We start from the raw sequence: 22,020 nt of genomic DNA, 5'->3' as shown, positions 1-22,020 counted from the left end.
CACTACGATGTGAGGAAATGTGTGTGTTTTTCACTGTTTGATAAAGTTCTTTCTTGTGTTTTACTAAGTTCAGTACATTAGACATGTTTTCACTTGCATGGAGGAGAATGATGAATTCACTGAGATCAAACCCTATTAAAATAATGTTTTTAATATTTCACCCAGCTTATCTGAATATACCTTTAATCTTTAGCATAATGGAGTTGTTTTTAATCACCTCTCGACTGTACCACCCTCCGAAATGAAGTGTGTCATTGGTGGAACAAATGGGCTATATTTACTTGATACCTGCAGGCAAGAGGCATTTGTATTCAGCAACAAGGCTTCATTGGCAAGCTCAGTCACATGTCAGCTGTAGCTCAGTTATTGTCCTCTTGTTTCTGAATCTGAACATTGAGTTCAATTGCCTCCTACTTCAGGACTTGACCATAACAAACTCACCTGATGGTGTTCTACCAAGGGAGCGCTACAGAGTTGGAGGTGCTCTCTTTCAGATATGACATTAAATTGAAGCCCTGTTTGGCCTGAGAGGTATACTTTCCTAATTAATGTGTTCAGAGATGGCATTACACATCTCTGGAGCAGGTGGGACTTAAACCCAATCATCCTGGCTCAGAGGTCGGGACAATACCACATGAATCCTCCTTGCCTGCTCAGGCACTGTGCATGAAGCTGTTTTAAAGAGGAGGCACCCTAATCGGATTATTATCACATATTTGCTGTTTGTGGGAGACCGGCTTGTTGTGTTTCCCACATTACATCCGTGGCTGCACTTCACGACTCACTTCACTGGCTGCAAGACGGGGATAGCCCGTGGTCGTGAAAGGCGCTATAGAAACACACATCCCTTTCGCGGCAGGACTGCTTCTTTTTCCACTTCCAAGCAGGCAAGGTCAGCAGAACAAAGAGTAATTGGAGCTCACTCAAATATAGTTGGGCAATCATGCTAACCTCCAGCATCACCATGTGCACTGATATGTGTCTGTGTGTTTGGGGGGGGAGGGGAGGCTGAAACGCATTGTGCCTGGATTTTGAGATGACTCGCTGTTGCAAAACATTTGTTCCTTTTTTTTCAAGAAAAAATGTAGAACATCCAAATTGCTGCCACGTGATGTACTTTGTAACCAGGAAGTTACTCGAAAACAATAGAGAGTAGAAGTCTCCAACTCCCTTTTGGTGTTCAGTTTCTTAATTTGGGTTGGGGGGGGAGGTGAGTGCGCAGAAAAGAGGCAAAATCTCCGAAGAGGCAGCAGACGTGAAATCAGAGCAGAAACTCCCCTGCTTTAGGTGTTGAATCCTCTGTGTGTGTGTGTGTGTGAGAGAGAGAGAGAGGGAGCACATTCTGTACGGGCAGCAGCAGCACTGTGGCAGTATTTAGACTTCAAAGTTGACAACCTCGAGAATAGAAGTGGCTGTCTCTGACGTAAAAGGTGGATAGGGTTGCTATGGAGATAAATTCGCAGGGCTGTGAGAAAAAGCTCCAGAACCCGCCTTCTGCACACATTAGTCCGGAGTTTTTTACGTCAATATGCGTCAGCCAGGCTAGCAATGATTTCTCCTGCAACGACCGGGACCTTAGAACCTTATTTCCCTTTTGTTGCCTCTTAGATCGGGGTTGAGACTACTCAGTATCCCGCCCTCCACCCACCTTTTTTTTTTATTTTGCTTCCTTCTTTCCACCCCCCCCCCCTCATGCACACACACACACACACACAAATCTTCCTTAAAGTATCCTTTGACCATTTCTTAGATCCTGTTTTGTTTTTCAAAATTAATATTTTTTTTTGCTTACCCCCCCCCACCACAAACACGCACACATGAGAGAAACTTACTTTGGTGTGTTTGTTGTTTTGGGTCCAGTGTTGTGTATATGAGTGCAGTAGCTGTGTTATACCGGCTCCCAGCATGGTCATGGCGGATTGCCCGAGTCAACTGCATCGGGCGTCTGTGCGGGTGGGTTTCTACGATATCGAGCGTACTCTAGGTAAAGGGAATTTCGCCGTCGTCAAGCTGGCCAGACACCGCATCACCAAGACCGAGGTAAGCGGGGGAATTTTTAAATAAAATGCATCCAGCCTTTTGTGTGCTTCTGTGTATGTGTCGACGGAAAAGGGGAAGGAGACTATCGCAGCCGAATGAGGTTAGGGGGACAAAAAAAAACGAGGATAGTAGACTGGGGTTGGGAGGCATGTCTCTAAGGAGTTTTCATTTTATATATAAAAAAAATCTCAAAGAACGTGCTTCCCCCACCCTCCAAACATACACTTGCGACAAACCGCGTTTTTTCCCCCCCTGCGTTCTTGCTTCTGAAAGTGTTTGGGCTTCAGGTTTGGACTGGGATTGAGTCTCTCTGAATTCCTCAGCCGCGGTGTTTGAGCAGCAGATGCAAACCCTGGTTCATATTCGGTCGTGTGTCTGCTCGTGCCAGGGACATTCAATTCAGAGCTGCCAAGTTCTCTCTGCAAAAGGGGCACACTCAGATCATTTGCACATGTTAACATGGGAAGTCGTGTATTTTTTTTTATTTCGGTGCTCCCTGCATTGCAATGTGTTGGCAGTTTTTGAGTTTTTCTGTAAATGTATGGATTATCTGTCTGTATTGGAAACACTAATTCTGAGCACATGCACGTTGGTCTTTTGGCAATGGCTTGCTCGCTCTTCCCTCCAGTACACAGTCACCTTCAGCAATAGGTAGATTTTTGTTGTCGCAAAGAGCGATGCGTAATTGTGTCGGTGAATTCAAGATCTGGAAAGGGTTCCGCCGAGTCCTTTACCAAAGTATAACAATGAAATGCATTTATTTTGGGCTCAAAAGCATAACTTGTTAAATTTTAGTTTCAGATAATATTGTTCCTAATTTCGCTTTTTTTTATTGTATCCAGTTGTCCAAACTGTTAATGTTTGACAGTCATCCTGAAGTCAATCACCTCTTGGCGTGATATAAAATGTAATTGACTTCGAAAATTGTCTGGTTTTGTTTTCTTTGTACGTCAGTACGTAACATAAGGCGGTTATTTTGCAATAATGAGGCTAAAGGCAACAATGTTTAAAATTGTCTACCCTGTATTGTACTCATGTATCCAGTAATGTAGCAAGTTAAAATGATTTTAGCAAGTGGAAGCTGTTGTAGTCTCTTCGGAGACAATTTACTCAGTAGAAATGATGGTCCACTTTTTAGGCCGAGTGCCGCTTTTGGAATTCTGGACGGACTGCTGATCCCCTTGTGACAAAATCAATTTCCCCGACGCTCGAACGGGGATAAATTGGCTTCGATCGTAGTTAACCTTGCCAGATGAGAAATAAAACGATGACTTAAAAAATCCTCGCGTTTTAAACCTCTGCGGGACGATACTTCAACGAACTTTAGAATGAGTCGTACTGCAGGTTGTAAGGAACAGTTGTGCGAGAAGATTTGTTTTTACTGGGTTCTGTGGTGCCTAGGAGCGAGAGAATTTCTAATGATAGAGAGGTCGAGTCTGGCTAAAACTTGTGGGACAAATGATGTTTTTGGGGAAGGGGGCGGACGTCGGTCAGTAAAACGTTTTTAATGTCAGTTCTGGGATATTAGACGCTATGTAACTCTGTTAAATTGATTTTCCTTGTGTCACAGGCTGCTGCTTTAACTATAATGTGAAAATTACACTTTCCAACAGAGTTTGGAATAAAACAAAGTTACTTTTGTGAAACCTTCTGTCTAAGGGATTTGAACATTGTGTTCATACATTTTTAATGAGCTCATATGTCTGGCCAGTTCGCCATATTAAACTGACCTTTTTTAAACATGATATTCAATTTGTTATAGTAAAGGCACGCACAGGGGATTGAAATATTGCTTGTTATACGCGTCTCTCCCAGGCTTTGCAATTTGTTTACAGGTGAGGATTACATTGGGACTGTTGTTTAACGCACAGGGTATTTTGATGATTGAGAGGATGAGATCCTTGGGAGGCGCTCAGATTTCCAACGGGTAGAACCCCTCTCAATAATTGATGGAGATACTGAGGTGTATAGCGACACATTACAGTGCAAATTTGACTCCAAACTTTCTGAATTCAAAACTGCAGGGAAAAAAAAACAACCTCTTGAAACCTCTCTCACTTTGAAAAGTTTTTTTTAAAAATTGCATTGACAGGATTGGGAGTTCTCACGAATTTTATGGCAATTTTGTGAATTGGGAGAAACGATCAACTTTTATATTTAAGTCCGATAAATTTTCAAGTTCATGTGGCTAAAATGAGTTTAGATTTTCACGTGCGACTTGGGGTTTCATGATAAAACTGCAGCCTTCCTTTCCAGACAGGCTGAAAATTCAATGTAACTGTCAAGTGTTTCTATATTAAAAGGTGCAGTCGCTTTGTTTCAATTTGTCACCAGTGGGTGGGAGTGTTCACGTTACCTGAGTGTTCCAAATGCTTGTTTTCTCTCTCTCTTTCTCTCTCCCCATCCGTCACCCCCCATCACCCTTGTTTTAAACAAAAGATGCTGTCTCTGGTTGAGTGGAACACATCAAACGCACTCTTTAATTTGGATCATCTCAAAAGATGATTGGAATGAAGGGACCAGACTCAGCGAGAATGAAAGTGCAGCCATCCCTTTAAAACATGAGCAGTGAAGCTCCACAGTGTTTTGCAGAAGTATTTATTCGCAAAACTTATAATGACCAGGAATGCCCGAGGATGTAAAGTTGACCTGTGAAAGATGTCACCAACCCCCGTACTTTTCTGAATGATTGCATCTTATCGGCAAGAAACACGCAGCAACATAGTCAATATCGTTAAGGAGTGAGGAGGCACCTTTTTTAAAAAGGGCTCTCAATTGTGTTCACATTTTTGTCTGATCTGGTTCGATGTTTTTCGGTTTTATTTTTGCAGTAGGAATGTATATGTACTATTTATATCAACCCCACTGCCCAATCGTTTAACACCATGAGCGTGAATTTCAGCCGGATGTTCATGGGCTAAAATTGATTTATGCAAGATATGCAGGATTTCCATCTCCATTTTATATAGGGGTTAATATAGGAACAATGTTAATTTAAAGTTACAGTTGAATTGCATATAAGTGCAAAAATTGTTTATTATCTGAATCTGATATGGCACGAGGGCTTTACATTTGAGTGATTTTTCTCCTCTTTCCCATTACTTGTACCTGGGACATCATTTTCTTCAATCTGTAAATCGTTGAACAAATGAAGGCAGATCTGTAAATTGGGGATTATCCTTCAATTGGAATAGTTCAGGGTATAAAAGCAAAATTCCCTTGCCTACAATGCAAGACCGGTATTGCAAAAAGTGTGCGCAAATGTTGGTCACTTTTCTGCACAGCCCTATGTTTTCAATGCATCTAGTTAGCTTCTATATTTTAAAATGCTGCAGGAGTGGAATTTTCCTCTAGTCTTTCAAAGTTGAACGCTATCAACAGCTGGAAGAGTCCTTAAGGCAACAAAGGATAGTTAATTGTTACTGTGGGGAATCCGTAATGAGGAGAGTTCTATGTCTAGTGGCTTTTGTTTCTATCGCCCCTCTGGGACCAGCCTCTGGGATTAAGACATGTATTCTTGGGCAACCTCAGCCTGGGGCCACAGACTCTCTGAGTCCTAGTCTTGTGGGCGTGCCCCTCATGTTGCATGCAAAATTTCTCAAAGACATTTCCAAATTTAAAACTGAAATAATTCACTTTTCTCCAGGTCAAAATCCCATGTAGTTGAAAATATAAATCTAAATACAAAATTTATATTAATACTAGAATGCTAAAAGGAATGTGTTTTTTGAAAATCTTGTAGTAGGACCTAGTCTCTTCCTGTGGCCTGGAATGTGCAAGTTAAATTGCCATGTATGTTCCCCTCCAAGCTACTCACCATCCAATCTTGGAAATATATCACTGCTTGTTCAGTGTTGTTGGGACATAATTCTGGAATCTTCTCCCTAACGGTGTTGCGAACCTACCTACAGCATATTGACTGCAACGGTTAAGAAGGTAGCTTACCACCATTTTCTCAAGGGCAACTAGGGATGGGCAATAAATGCTTCCCAGCCAGTGACCCGCACGACCCCAAGTGAATTGAAAATAGAATGGAGATAGTAAATTAAACTACCGACAATGTTATGTGATATAAGTGTGGATTCAAGCATGTTTAATCTGCTTGAGTACTGTGCTGTATATTACCAAGAGTTAGATTTTCTTGGACTGTACAAGGTACAAACTGCAATACAATTTCATCTGGTGCTGTAAAAAGAATTATTGCATTACTCCTGTCTCCTGCAATTAATTCTGTAAATTTGTGAGGAAAGGGGTATGTTACTGTTCAATAAAGAATCTTGCTTTTAACCATATTCTGTTTGTGCTGGGTTAAAAGGTCATATAAAAAGACATTCCCTCGTTCAAACGTGGTGAGCTTGTGACAGCAAATTGCTGAAAACAATCGGTCCTTCAGTTAAGTTGCACATGTTTTAAATCCACAGGGGCAAAGGAAACACAATTTTTAAGTCATTTTTATGCACCAGCAAAGCAGGCTGTTTGGGAAGTAACTGGGCAATGTTGAAATATTTTCTCCACAGCAGTTTACTGGACCCTAGTGTCACTGTCATAGAGTCATCAAGATGTATAGCATGGAAACAGACCCTTCGGTCCAACCCGTCTATGCCGACCAGATATCCCAACCCAATCTAGTCCCACCTGCCAGCGCCTGGCCCATATCCCTCCAAACCCTTTCTTGTTTAGTGGTTTGGTCAGTGTATGTAGATGCAGCGTACCAGCAAGCTCAAATTAGCGGATCAGAAATGGGAAATATATATTCTTCATATCTCATTGATTAGTGAATCAATTATTATGTTACAGCTTGTTTCATCTAACTAATTTAGAATATAATTTGGAATATTTTCAATTTTGAATGTCACAGACCTTTTTTTTTCTCTAAACCATGCATATAAGAAAAGTGTAAATTTTCAGAAACTTTGTTCCGATCATGCTTTATTTAAATTGTGTGTGCGCAACTTTAAAAGAACATATTTCAAAGTGATTCCCATGGATTTGTTGTTTGGAATCCTGTTGCTCCAAAGTCACAGAATAATATTCAAACTCAAGCTGGGTAGTAGATGTAATAGACAGTGGGATTGAAATAAGGAGCGTATGTAGAAAGGTTGTGATAACAAAGTTGTGGCTGTCCGAAATTAGAACAGCTTCTTCCCTGCTGTTATTAGACTGCAAAATGGACCTCTCTAACTTCAAATAAAATTGATCTTGCTTTGCCACTTCCTGTGCAGCTGTAAACTTGTATACCTTAATACTGTTTAAGCACCCTATGATTTGTGTGTCCTTGCTTGCTGTGATCTGCCTGTACTGCTCACAAAACAAAGCTTCTCACTCTGCTTGGGCGTATGTGACTACAATAAGTCAAATCAAATCAAGATGGTAAGCACCAATGATTTATACTTAAGTTAGGTTCAAACCTGTGCAGAAGCAACATGCAAACTAATTTTTATTTCAGAAAAAGGCTTGTTTGAAAACAATTTTGAAAGTAGATATCCTGAGAATACATTCTTATGGAAGATGGTGGTAGAATTGCATTGAGTGCAACTATTTCTACCTGAGGTCTGTTTTCTCTCTAACTGCAATCCATTCTAATCCTATTCCTTTTTCGCAAATTGTATAATACTGAAAGTTCTAAACACTTTAATGCAGAGGCATAAATTATTTTGTTTTTGAAAAAGGATGTGGACTCCTAGGGTTAGTTTCTGGTGTGAAGATTAATAAAACATTGTTTTGGCCTCAACTAGAATTTTCTGTCCAGTTCTGGAAACCACTTTATGGAAGCATGTTGAAGGCATTGGAAAGGATGCAGAAAATATTTACAAGAGTATTTCTAGTAATGAGAAACTTTTTGTGTGTAGAATGGCAAAACTGAGCTGTTTTCCTTGAAGGTTGACATAACATTCAATATGGGTGCTTGACGTCATGAAGTATCTGGGCATTGTAGACCAGGAGAAAACTATTTCCACTGGCATGAACCAGCAGACACCAATTTAAGGTCATGATTTGGAGATGTCGGTGTTGGACTGGGGTGTACAAAGGTTAAAAATCACACAACACCAGGTTATAGTCCAACAGGTTGAATTGGAAGCACACTAGCTTTCAGAGTGACGCTCCTTCCAGTCCAACACCGGCATCTCCAAATCATGGCTACTATCCAATTTAAGGTGATTGGCAAAATAACCAGGGGTGACATGGGGACAATCCGTTCTTATGCAGTGTTTAGGATCTGGGGTACATTACCTGAGGGAGTGATGGAGGCAGATTTGAACATTGATTTCAAAAGGAGTTGGGCAATTATCATCTGAAGAGAAAATTGCATGACAACAAGGAGATGATGAGGGAACGGCTTGGTTTATATTCATGTCCTTTTATAAGATGTAATGAGCTGAATTGTTTCCTTGTTTGATGTTCAGAATCTCTCAACACCATGTTCTAGTCCAATAGTTTTATTTTTCCAGCCCAGTCCAACACTGACCACTCATCATCCTTGTATGATGTAACAGTCATAGGATTAAATTTCACATGGTCGTGTTGTTGGATCATTGGGGATTACATTTGGGTTTGATCCTGTGTTCTTTCTGACAGAGATTACTGTGTGGTAAACAAGAGCAAGATCTCCTTTCTCACATCAGGATACCTAGGCAGGAAGGTCAGTCATAGCACCCCTACTGTTGTCTTATCAAAGATCAACAGAAGCTGACAATCAAACCTGATCTATGACTTAGTTGCATGCTGCCTTGATTGCAACTGGAGTGGCTTTGTACAACACTCAGCCAGCCAATTTAATGTAGTTCTAAGTTCTGCAGATGCTGGAATGTGTACTGAAGACAAAAAAGTGCTGGAGACCACAGCGGGTCAGGCAGCATCCATGGAAAGAAGGCAAGCTAATCTTGCGAGTGTAGACACACACGTGAAATGTGGATGGGGGATTGGGGTGTGCTGGGGAGAAGGGATGTTGACACTTCAGATTAAGTGATCAGAATGTGAGAATGGCAGTACAGGTTTTGATGGGTAGTTGGAATAGTAATGAATGTCCTGGTTGAAATGTTTGAGTGGTTAGGAGCAGGTTACAAAGCTGTTTGTGGTTTATTTGCTGAGCGAACTCTATCTAGATTTGTGGCATGCGAAGCTGTCAATCAGGCAAAGAGCTACATGATTCAATGCATGTGTCATTAATCAGCTGAAAGAAAATTACTATCAATGAAGTGAAGTTAATTGCGCTGAATGAAGTAACTAGTTCCAATATCTGACTTTATTTCTCTCCAACCATGTTAGTGCAATCTCTTGTCAATGCAAACAAAACTGCTGTATCTTTGTGTGGGAATATAAATACCTATTATAAATACTGTACACTACAAATTGCTAAGGTAATTCTGTAGATGGGGTTTGAAATTAGGCTGGTAACTGCATATAACATATCCATGTCTTTATTTCTAGCCCAAAATTATTCAGCATATTTGTTGAATTTTCTAATAGCGTCATAGAAATGTATAGCATGGAAACAGACCCTTCGGTCCAACCTGTCCATGCCGACCAGATATCCCAACCCAATCTAGTCCCACCTGCCAGCACCCGGCCCATATCCCTCCAAACCCTTCCTCTTCATATATCCATCCAAATGCCTCTTAAATGTTGCAATTGTACCAGCCTCCACCACATCCTCTGGCAGCTCATTCCACCCTCTGTGTGGAAAAAGTTGCCCCTTCGGTTTCTTTTATATCTTTCCCCTCTCACCCTTAACCTATGCCCTCTAGTTCTGGACTCCCTGACCCCAGGTAAAAGACTTTGTCTATTTATCCTATCCATGCTCCTTATAATTTTGTAAACCTCTATAAGGTCACCCCTCAGCCTCTGCTCCAGGGAAAGCAGCCCCAGCTTGTTCAGCTTCTCCCTGTAGCTCAGATCCTCCAACCCTGGCAGCATCCTTGTAAATCTTTTCTGAACCCTTTCAAGTTTCACAACATCTTTCCGATAGGAGGGAGACCAGAATTGCACGCAATCCGCAACATTACCTCCCAACTCCTATACTCAATACTCTGACCAATAAAGGAAAGCATACGAAACGCCACCTTCACTAGCCTGTCTACCTGCGACTCTTCTTTCAAGGAGCTATGAACCTGCACTCCAAGGTCTCTTTGTTCAGCAACACTCCCTAGGTCTTTACCATTAAGTGTATAAGCCCTGTTAAAATTTGCTTTCCCAAAATGCAGCACCTCTCATTTATCTGAATTAAACTCCATCTGCCACTTCTCAACTCATTGGTCCATCTGGTCAAGATCCTGTTGTAATCTGAGGTAACCCTCTTCGCTGTCCATTACACCTCCAATTTTGGTGTCATTTTGCTAACTTACTAACTGTACCTCTTATGCTCGTATCCAAATAATTTATGTAAGTGACAAAAAGTAGGGGGCCCAGCACTGATCCTTGTGGCACTTCACTGGTCACAGGCCTCCAGTCTGAAAAACAACCCTCCACCACCACCCTCTTGTCTTCGACCTTTGAGCCAGTTCTGTATCCAAATGGCTAGTTCTCCCTGTATTCTGTGAGATCTAACCTTGCTAATCAGTCTCCCATGGGGAACCTTGTCAAACCCCTTACTGAAGTCCACATAGATCACATCTACTGCTCTGCCCTCCATCTTCTTTGTTATTTCTTCAAAAAAAACTCAATTGAGTTTGTGAAATGGAAATCAAAGCAAGGTTGTAATCACGTTAATGTTCAATGGTTTTCTGAAATTGGCATTTAGATGATATGGGGTTGCTTACCTGTGCACGTCAACCATAAAGGGAGGGATGTATAATGCAGAAGAGTTTGGAGTTGATGGTCTGGCATTATCCTCAAGATTAAAACATGTTTGTTTTAATAGATGAAAGTTATCTCATTTTCCTGTGAACTGATTGCAGGACTGAAGAACTTGTGCAGATAATGAAGAATAAATGGGGATCTGTTTTCCTGATGTTTCTCATCAGGACTCCACTATTGTGCTAGCCTTCACTGCTTCCTCTGGCAGCTCATTCCACACGCGTGCCACCCTCTGCATGGGGGGGGTTGCCCCTTGGGTCTCTCTTTGTATCTTTCCCTCTCGCCCTGGGCCTGTGCCCTCTTGTTCTGGACGCCCCCACCCCGGGGAGGGGACTTTGTCTATTTGTCCTGTCTATGCCCCTTATGACTTTGTGAACCTCCTGTGGGGTCATCCCTCAGCCTCTTGCACTCGGGGGGTGGGGGGGCGGCCCTAGCCTGTTTGGCCTCTCCTTGTGGCTCGGGTCCTACAGCCCTGGCAGCGTCCTTGTGAATCTTTCCTGAACCCTTTCAAGTTTCACAACCTCTTTGCGATAGGAAGGAGACGAGAATGGATCTTGCAAAGATAGCTTGCAGCTTTTTAGGAAGTGACCAGTGCCAGGAGATTCTGATCTGTCCTATCTTTCTACAGTAGTTTGACATGGTTGATATTATGGAAGTTTGTCTTGTATTGAGATGAATATTGAATGTACCTGTATTTCTCTCTCACACTCATCTTAGCATTAACCATCCTTGTAGATGTTATCCCTTTAACTGGTGAAAACTGGATGGACGGGCACTTAAATTGGCCAAGTCAATGTCACTCTTTTTCCATTTCACTGCCTTCCAATAAGCTGATTTCCAACTTACATTTTCTCAGCACTCATCAGTAAGCTCATGGTTTCAATGAACAGAACAGGTCTCTGGTGACATGATAAAGGAGTCATTTCAAACAGAGACTGAGCTCTTCGTGAGAACGTCCATGGATTAGCAACCGCTTCATTCTCCGCTTCACCCCACCAACTGCATCCATTGGCTTGTGCTCCCCACACCACTCAATCTCTTTCTCTCGCCAATTCCCTTCGCGTCTACGAGGAGTTGGAGGATTGGTTAGTTCTGTTCCCCCTGGCAGAGATCAAGGGTTTCGTGACGGGAGCTGAGAAGCCAAGCTCACATCACCTTTTCCATCAAAGCAATAATATGAGATTTTATGGTACTGATTTCTGATGAAGTGATTCAGGTCATAAATGTTGAAGCCAACTCCAGTGGGGAAGTTTTGGGCGCAGCTCAAATTTGAGAAAAGCTGTTCCAAAAGTTCATTTACCTCAGTGGGTAGTTGGTCTTGCAACCAGTGTCATATTACTCTGGTGTTCAAAAAAAAACAACTGGTGATTTTGCTTCTGAATCTTTTCACATCAGCTGTTCAAGTCTGTTAGTCATGATGTCTCTGACCGGTTTCCTATCAATTCTACTCCCAATTTTCATGATTGGGTTTCACAACTTCCCAACGGGATCCCTGCCCAAGATCACCATTTTACTGCAGTGGTTGTATTTTTCTTTACATTTTTTCCTGTCAGACAGCAGGCAAAGTCAACCTTGACTGACCCTAACCCTGGCCTGCAACATTCCTGTGTAACCCTGGCTCCCCGATGCACAAAATTGTTCTAAAGTAGACTTTACTTCAGTGTCCACAGCCGTAGCAACATGCAACCCAGGAACACAGTGAATGGAGTGCAAACTGAGCTTGAGACAGGAGTGAGGAACCTCTTAAGTATAAGGAAGGCATCCATTGCCTACTTTGGGTGGACCCTTGAACTTCTAATTTAGCAACCATACAGTCATACAGCATAGAAACAGACCCTTTGGACCAACCAGTCCATGCCGAACATTATTTCAAACTAAATTAGTTCCACTTGCCTGCTCCAGGCCCATATCTCTCCAAACCTTTTTCTATTCATGTACTTACCTAAGTTTCTTTTAAACGTTGCAACTGTGCCCACATCCATCAGTTCATCAGTAAGTTCATTCCACATGCAAACCCTACTCTGTGGGGGGAAAAAAAATTGTCCCTCATGTCTTTTGAAAATCTCTCTCCTCTCGCCTCAAAAATTTTGCCCCCTCTTCCGGGGAGACACCCACCATTAACCCTGTCTACACCCTTCATGATTTTATAAACCTCAATAAAGTCACATCTCAACCTCCTAATGCTCCAGTGGAGAACAGTCCCAGCTTATCCAGCCTTTCTTTATAACTCAAACCTTCTATATCTGGCAACATCCTGGTAAATCTCTTCTGAACCCTCTCTAGCTTAATAATATTCTTCTGATAACAGGGTGACCAGAAAGTGGAATTTTGGGACAATTGGACATGAGAGATCATAAATGCAAACACACAATAATGCTGGAGAGAGTCCACTCACCTGGCAGCATCTATATGGAGAGAAACTGAGTTAATGTTGATTCCAGCCTGGGGCAACTGTCTGTGTGGAGTTTGCACATTCCCCCAGTGTCTGTGTGGATTTTCTCCAGGTGCTCTGGTTTCCTTCCACAATCCAAAGATGTGCACATTAGGCAATCTGGCCATGCTAAATTGTCCCATTATGTTCAGGGATGTGTAGGTTAGGTGCATTAATCAGGGGTAAATGTAGAGTAATTGAGGCACAGGTTTGGGTGGGACTTGTTGGGCCGAAGGGCCTGTTTCCACACTGTAGGGATTCTATGATTCTATCCTTCTGATGCCTGGTGTATCATGACCAGTTCCTTCCCAGCCCTTGTCAGATATATAAGCTGTCGGGCAAGTCAAAAAGCAAACAGAGGTTTATACAATCCTTCATATGGAAGGGCATCCCATTTTCTGTTGATGAACAAATATATACAACCTGAACTAAGTGTTAAATGTACAGTACTATATTTTAAAAATGTATATGCTACTTTTGTGATGTTGCATCTTTCGATTTGCTCATTGGGTAATCTGCAGAGCAACGGCTCCGTGACTGAAACGACTAATACCATTTCATTGTCCAGAATTCCAGGATGAGTAATTTTTCTTGTAGCCGTTTCCAATCCATTGCCCCACAGAGTAATGTCATCCCCATTTAAGTGGTAGTGGGATTGCGTGATTCCATATACTTGTTCATAAAAAGCAAAATTCAGCAATCTGTGGTTAGGGTTAGGAAGAGGGTGATTGTATTTGGCTTCTGTACAATAATGAGAGACTTGGTTCAATGTGTTGCAATTCAGAACTTTTGGACAAACTTTGTGATTTTAACTTTTGGCAGAGGAGCCAAACCATTCTGCATCCACAGATTATCTCATCTCCTACTTCTTTTATCTTATTCTAAAGAGTACAGGTAGGAAATAGACACATTTTAAACTTGAAAGCTCAGCTTAGTGTTTTCTCTCTTGTCTGCGATGAAGACCCTGGCCAAACTGGAACCACAAATTTAAAACTTGACCTTTTTTTTAAAAACGTCTTTGTTCAAATCTATATGAGGCAATGAGAGTTTGAGCAGGCAGGCCAAGAGTATTTGTTCAGTTCAGTTTTTAAGTTCTGGGTAAAACCAGAAGAGAAGAAGGAATTGAGGACTAAAACAGTGAACTTAGTGCTTTGTTAAAGATTGGGCAGTTGCACCCTCACTTCAAGCTGATGCATGGATCAACCAGTGTGTTCAGTTAAGGAAGCTGAGTGTCAACAATCCTGAAGTGGAGTGTGGTTTAGTATCTTGGCTATTAATGCCCATTCACAGATTTGGGAAAAACTGCATTCTTTTGGAAACCTGAATGCCAGGTTCATATTTTGGTGATTTTGTTCCTAATGTCTGACCTTGATTATCATAAATACCAGAACAAAAGGAAGCCATTTGTCCATTTATGCCTATGCTAGTTCTTCAATTGAAACTATCTCCTTTAGTCTGTCCTCTAATATTTTACTCCTGTATTCTTTTCTTTCTTTTAAAACTCTTCAGACTTTTTTCTGAAATGCTATAAACTCCTTTTCTATGGTGGCATATGGTAAGGCATTCCATTGCTCTGATAACCCATGTGATAATTCTCTTAAACTGTGTCTCTTTGTTCTTATTTCCAGTAGCTGGGAAAATAATATCTCTCTGTCCCGCTTGAACTTTTAAATTTGAAACAGCACCAGAATGTTTACATGTTTTTAAAAGGTGTTACATCCTGAAAATTGGAATTTTCAGAGAAAAGGTTTTTTTTAAAAAAAAGTCTGTCTTTTAAAAATTTTATTTTTTTTAAAGCTTTTTTTTAAATTCACTAATTTACTCCCTGGAGACCAGCGTCTCATACTGGGGTAAAATTAGAAAATGCTGAAACATGCTCAACAGGTCTGGTAACATCTAGAGAGAGAAGCAGAATTTTCATTCGTGTATTGCTTCATGCTCTTAACAACCTTTTGAGTTCCAGTACCCGTTGTTATCGTATTGACCTAGGCAGTAAGCTGTTAATTCAGAGTAGTGTGTATAACACCAATTGTGACCCCGCCAGAACTTCATACATGGATACCTACTCCAAGGCATCAAATGACATGTACCTCCGAACTTTGGTCAATATGAGCACCCAAATTAAACCTAAACTAGGAGCAGGAAAGACTGTGTGATGTTCACAAGGGAAAAAATGGTTGAAATACTAAAGAGGCCTGACAGCCTCTGTGGAAGGAGAAAGAGTTAATGTTTCAGGTTGGTGTGGGTGTAGTCATTCCTGGCCCCCCACACCCACCCAAAACCACCCAGTGAGCACCAAAGTCTGTGCAGCTCACTGAGACACTGCTTTTACCAGCTCTGTAATGAATCACTGCTTCCCAACAAAATAATAAACTATTTCAATGACGTGATAGGACAGTTTGCAAATTACATTTTAATCCTCTTTAATTGAGCAAGTACTTCTCCAGTAGATGTCCCATCTTAGGGAGTCTGGGTACCTCTGTTTGTAGAGCATTGGAATTTTAATCAGAGGGCCTGCGCTTTAAGTCCCTGCCTGGGCGCTGTTGTTACACCCTAAGGAGTACTTTGGCAGCATGGTGGCTCAGTGGTTAGCACTGCTGTCTCAGCACCAGGGAGCCAGGTTCAATTCCAGCCTCAGGAGACTGACTGACTTTGTGGAGTTTTCACAGTCTCCCTGTGTCTGTGGGCGTTTCCTCCCACTGTCGAAAGATGTGCAGGTTGGGTGCTTTAGCCATACTAAATTGCCCACTGTTCAGGAAGGTGAAGGCTAGGTGTGTTAGCCATGAGAAATGCAGGGATATAGGGATAAGGTAGAACAGTGAGTCTGGGTGGGATGCTCTTCGGACAACTGGATGAGTCAAATGGCCTGTTGCCATATTATAGGCATTCTATGATACTGAGGAACAAAACGGCCTTGGTGTGCAAGTTTATAGATCCCTTGGTGTCAGTACTGGTAGACAGGCTGGTGAAGAAGACCTATGGGATACTTCCCTTCATTAACCAGGGTGTTGAATGTAAGGGCAAGGAAATCTTGTTACTCCTTTTTATAAGACATTGGTTAGGGCCCATGTGGAATACTGAGTGCATTTCTGGTCACCACATTTATTGTACTGGAGATTCAGCAGGATGTTGCCAGTCATGTAGAGAGATTGGATAGGCTGAGTTTGTTTTCCTTGGAGGGGGGGAGTATGATTTTGAGGTGTATAAAATTGAGAGGCATAGACAGAGTTAGTTGCCAGATGCTATCAGCTGTCCTTTTTTGGCTCTGGAGATGATTTGAAATGGTCCCTAAAATCCACCCCCCCCCCCCCGCCTCAGCCCCACCACCTCTTTGGGCTCGTGGTATTGTTTTTGACGCAGGTGGATGGGGATGCGTGGGTTTTCACACACACCTTCTGCTCTTTGTGCTTGGCTTCCCACATGCGTAATGGTTGGCACCTTCTTGGATGCTGCTTCTCCAGTTTGGACGGTCTTGGCCATGAGACTCCAAGACTCAGTGAGAATGTTGTCTTTTTCAGAGGGGCTTTGTGGATGGCCTTGCTGTGAGGAAGGTCTGAGTAAGGATCTTTTTGTTTCAAGAGTCTTGAGTCAGGCACAGCAGTTGGGTGGCCCAACCAATCCAGCTGATCGAGTCACTGTAGTCAGTGTTTTGCCTGGATAGACGCTGATGTTGGGTTACCCTCTGGGGTTGGCAGAAGTTTGTGGAGGTACTGTCAATGAGCTTACTCCAGAGGGATTTGAGGTGTCTGCTGTACGTTATACGTATCACTCAAACCAGAAAGGCAGGTAACAGTACTATCCTGTATGTTTAATAGGCATGTGATCTAATTCTGGCTGTTCTGTAGTAGCAATTCACACAACTCCTTGGTCATACATAGCGAGTTCTGCCTTGCAGTCACTTTGGTATCAATCTGAGGGGGGGTGGCTGGTAACTGCAAAGACCAACAGCCTCAAACGAAATTACCCGAGTGTTATAACTCTGAAATAAATTGCTTCATTTCACGTGGTGTATTAGCAAAAACTGTGCACAAGCAATTCCATTTGAGGGAGTGGTTGTTTCACCCCAGCGTAGCTTTGATTAGTTTGGGTTATTGCAGTTGCCCCACCAGGCCACTGTTGGCAAGCTTTGCTCTTCATATAGAACCCAGTGATGGTGCAGGCAGGCTGAGTGAGATTAGTCTTCCTTTCTTTCAAGAGAAACAAATTAGCATAATGTTTCTAACCGCCTGACTAGGGTGTAGAGAAAAGTCAACTTGAGCGTTATCTGTAATTCTCATAACTCCATTCTTTATGGCGAATGCGCTTATCTTACTGACGGATCATTCTGAGGCCTTTTGTTTCTTTTCCCTCTTGCCCTCTGTCAATCTTTTTATCTTAAGTAATGATTGAAAAAGGCTCATAAAACACTGGAACAAAGTTGCATTGTTGGCATGTGTTCCATTTTGTATTCCGTGAAATAATCTTGTGTTTTTTTTTTAAAACCAACTTTTAATAGTTGAAGGTCATGTCGCTATGTATGCCTGGTCTCCTGACTTCCAAAGATATCGCTTGATATTTCACCCAGTGACGTAAATGTCCTTTACAAGATATTAAAGCTCCTCTTCAGTGCCCCAGTGATTGGTTTTAGGGCAAGATGTCAGTGTGTGTCCCATCTTCAGATGTAAGAGCAGAAGGACAGCACCTAGATTGCACGTTTTTATTCAGCTGTGGTTTTACAGTGGGAATCACTTTCTATTTTGAAAATAATGCACTTTTTTTCACCTGTGTGGGGAAGGGAGCCAATTTGCAGAAAAGCACTTGAATGAAAATCACACAGTAAAAATGATTTAAAAAATTGTATTGCCACGTTGGACAAAGGCCTTAGAAACAGTCAGATCTAAACAAGGTTTCTAGGTTTTTCATGTGTATTGAGATCACAAATTAACTCAAAACTCACTGAGGATTTTACTTAATGTTAATCCTTTGGAGGGCTGGAACCGAAAGGATGGACTGAATGACCTTATTTTACTGTAAACAGTCCTGTGATTCGCTATCCAAAGGGTATTTATGTGCCCCCTGCTTATCTGCTGGACAAATTATTAAGCAACTGCAATTGTGCTGAACTGAACACCGTGTGATGGGATGAGATTTATAAAAGGAGTATGTTTGAATTCCTAACACACTCATGTCAATGTCAAATTCATATGAGCATTAGGAAGTTGACTGGCAGTAAAAGGCTTGCTTGTCCCTAAAGTCTATCAGACAAACAGGGTGACCATAACATCATGACTAAGTGTATCTTTCTTCCCACCTTGTCTCTTCTCTCCTACCCCCTCTGTCTTTTTCTTGACCCCCAATGCAATCATGCCACTCTGAGAGAAACAGAGAAAATAGCATTTACAGATCATGCAAATCTGCACAAACTGTGGTTGCTCACTGGATTTCAACAAATGATCTGATGTACAGAACAGGCAACGCAAAGTTTATTTCAGTCTATTAGCCAAGAACAAACTTGGGCGATTTGTTTTTGTTGTCTTGTTGAACTATTCTACAGTTGCCTCTGAGCTGCGAGATTTGCTTCTAAATGAAGCAATGGATGCATTCAGTGAACTCAATACTTTATTGTCAAGAGTGAAACCACTTGAGCCAAATACGATTGAATGGGAAGTCTCTTTTTTTTTTATTTTTGCATTTCTTTTTACAGTTGAGAACATTCGAGTGCTGAGTAATGTACAGCTAGCCAAGCAAGTCTGTCAGTCAAACATTGCAGTGCTGCAGAAGGACTCTTAACAGACAAACATATATATGTGCAACTCTGAATAAGTAGTTGCGTTTGCGGGCAATCTCTCTGCATTAGAGGAGAGTTTTAACACATGCATTGATCTATATTCATGCAGTGGGAAGTTGGGTCATTGCATGATGAACTACATTGAGTGTTTTGGGTGAGAAGGCTTGTCTGCAGCCTAAATGTTTGGCATAAACCTGTCAGGCTAAAATGGCTTGTTTTTGTGCAGAACATGCTATGTTGTGTCGAAATAGTGAATCTTGTTTCCTGCCTGACACATTTCAAGTGTCACCCTCACATTCATGTTGCAAGTGTAAGGGGTCCAAGTAACTCATTGGAAAAACAAATCTCAGAGCCAACACATCTGTAATCTCTTAACTGACAGCTGTATGAACCCAAGCAATGTCAACTTAACAATGATAACTTTTAATTACCTGTGTGAACTCCAAGAGTAAATAGCAAGTCCCTGCTCCAAGCATGGAGTCCCAGGATATAATTGTCTAAAATGTCTAGCCTTGTAAGTCAGTATTACAGTCTGAGGGGCTATGTTCTCTGTGACACATCCCAACAACTACTCCTGCAATGTGTTAATTCTAATTAAACATTATAACCTTGCAAAGTTTTGACAAATGAAACCACTTTTATTCGTATAGTAACTGTAATGTAGTGAAATGTCCCGAAGGTGCTTTATGGGCTTGCTTTCCAATGTAATTTGACATTGAGCTACATAACAACAAGTGAAATTAGGATAGATGACTGGAACCCTGGTGAAGGGAATAATGTTGGAGATGTCCTGAGAGTTCAGGTGTTGCAGTGGTAGTAATCTGACCTCTGGACCAAAAGGCCAGCATTCAATTCCCAACTGCTACAGAGCTGTGTCAAAATATGTCTGACCAGGTTGATTTTAAGGATAACTTGTTAAGGAGCATCTTATAGAGTTACAGGTCGACAGTGCAGAATGAGGCCCTTCAGCCCATTTTTGGGCAAACCTAACTCCTCTAATTCAGTTTTCAAGCCCTTTGCCCATAGCATTCTATATCTTGTTATCCCAACTCTACTTCAGATGCGAAGAGAGTTTCTGCCTGGACCACCTTTCCCAGGCTCTGATTTCTAGATTCCCACCACTGGGTGAAATTATTTTTTCCTCACATGCCCTCTAAACTGCCTGCGCCCTTGCGTTTAAATCCGTACTCATTGATCTCTCCCGTGTGAGTGGCTTTCATCTTTTTATGTATTTCAATCGTATTCCACCCCCTACCTCTTCTCCACTGCTCAGACTACCCACTCTCTTTGTACCTACAACTCTGCAGCCCAGGCAGTGTCCTGGTAAATCTCCTCTGCACCCTGTGCAGTGCAAATGCATCCTCCTACAATGTGGATTTCAAAACTGCTCACAATAGTCTTGCTGTGCCTTAATAAAGGCAAGCTGCCCGTATGCCTTTTCAACCACTTTTTTTTTATCCGGCTGCCCTGATACCTTAAGGGAGTGGTGGACGTGCTTCCCAAGGCCCCAAATCATTGCGTGTTGCCAAAGTGCATCACCTCACATTTATCTGGAGTTAATTCCTTGCCAAAGGGGAAGGAAGGGTTTAGGGAGATGATTCTCTTGAGTTCAGGATTCAAGCAGATAAGACAGGACCAGGACTCCTGTTAAGAGAGATGAAAATTGGGAATGTGCGCATGATCAGAATTGAAGAGCACCAAAATCCCTTTGTAGGGATGGAACAGTGTTACAGGAGCGAAGGCAAGATTGTGGAGGGATTTGAAAACCAGGATGAGAACTTTTCTGAGCAGTGCGACATGCAGTCTACAACACTATTCCCAAATGGGCATTCACTGTGTAGTGGTCATGTCATTGGCTTAGTGATTAAGAACTTTGGGTTAATGGTCAGCAGACAGGAGTTTCACTGTGGCACATGATAAAATTTGAATTCACTAAAGATCCAGAACATTAACTAGCCTAATGGTGACCATGTAATTGCTATCATTTGTTGCGAGAGGGGAAAGGTTCCAGCTGGTTCGCTTTCCTTTTAGGAAATAAACTTGGTCCAGGTAAGGATGCCAGATTTTGACTCTAGACGCACAGCAATGTGGTTGGCTCGGAACTGTCCTTTGGACAATTCATGTAGGCCTTGCCAGCAATGCCCACATCCCATCGATGAGTTTAAAAAAAAATACTGTTTCACCTCCGTTTCCATGAATAGTGACACAGATTTACAAGTAAATTAATATTTTCCAATTGTTTTAGTGTGGTTTGAACAGAAGAACTAAAAATTGACTCAAGTGAAGAGCTTTCCTACTTTTTAGGTTATTGAGTAAGCTCACGCCAGCATTATTGCAAAACATGTCTCTGTTTGCTTCAGTAGTAGTTTATCTAAATGACTGCTAACTCTGCAGAAGCCAACGTAAGGTGATCATTAACCAGTGTGGGTTTCTGAACTGCAGTCTGATCCATGCAACATGTCAACTACATCAATGCAACGTTTGTCGTTTTCTCCACCACTCCCTGAAAATTAATTTTACTTGGAAACTTGTCAAACTCCATTGCAAGTGCCTTTAATTGCAATACCACAACTTGCATTCCTGAAGTTCTTTCATGTGTACAAAAATTGCTTCAGAGTGCAGCAGACTGCAGGAGAGGGGTGGAGAAAGGGCTTGGCGGGGATCAGTGGGATTCAACACTAAAGAGCCCTCTGTAGGTAGGTAAGAATGTAATGTGGAAAGTGATTACAGGAGGCCGTTCCAAAAACTAAAAGAGCTGCCTTTCCCAGAATGAGGATTGAGTTGGCTGATGTAAGAGGGTGTGTAGGAGTGTTTGGTTGGAAGGAATATTGATATGGGGTGCCAGAAGTCCGTGGAAGAATTTAAGTTGAAGATGAGTTTAAAGTTAATACAAACGGAACCAATGCTCCACTGGCATATTCCACCAAGTTGGGGGCTCTGGCAAGGTAGGCAGTATTCAGGCTCCTGGGTCTGTCCACTCTGGACCAGC

General features: G+C 41.9%; 1 protein-coding gene across 1 annotated transcript in view; it reads left to right on the top strand.

Moving 5' to 3' along the window:
- Positions 1-1,474: 1,474 nt before the first annotated feature.
- sik2b (salt-inducible kinase 2b) overlaps positions 1,475-22,020 on the top strand; it is a 141,349-nt gene continuing 120,803 nt past the window's right edge. Inside the window, exon 1 of the mRNA XM_072593267.1 lies at positions 1,475-2,040. Within this exon, the coding sequence (XP_072449368.1) occupies positions 1,906-2,040 (135 nt within the window). The 5' untranslated portion in view covers positions 1,475-1,905. The remainder of the gene's footprint in view (positions 2,041-22,020) is intronic.

Source organism: Chiloscyllium punctatum, chromosome 23 (genome assembly GCF_047496795.1).
Source record: "Chiloscyllium punctatum isolate Juve2018m chromosome 23, sChiPun1.3, whole genome shotgun sequence".
Taxonomy (NCBI): Eukaryota; Metazoa; Chordata; class Chondrichthyes; order Orectolobiformes; family Hemiscylliidae; genus Chiloscyllium; species Chiloscyllium punctatum.
This window is presented reverse-complemented; position numbering and strand designations above follow the sequence as displayed.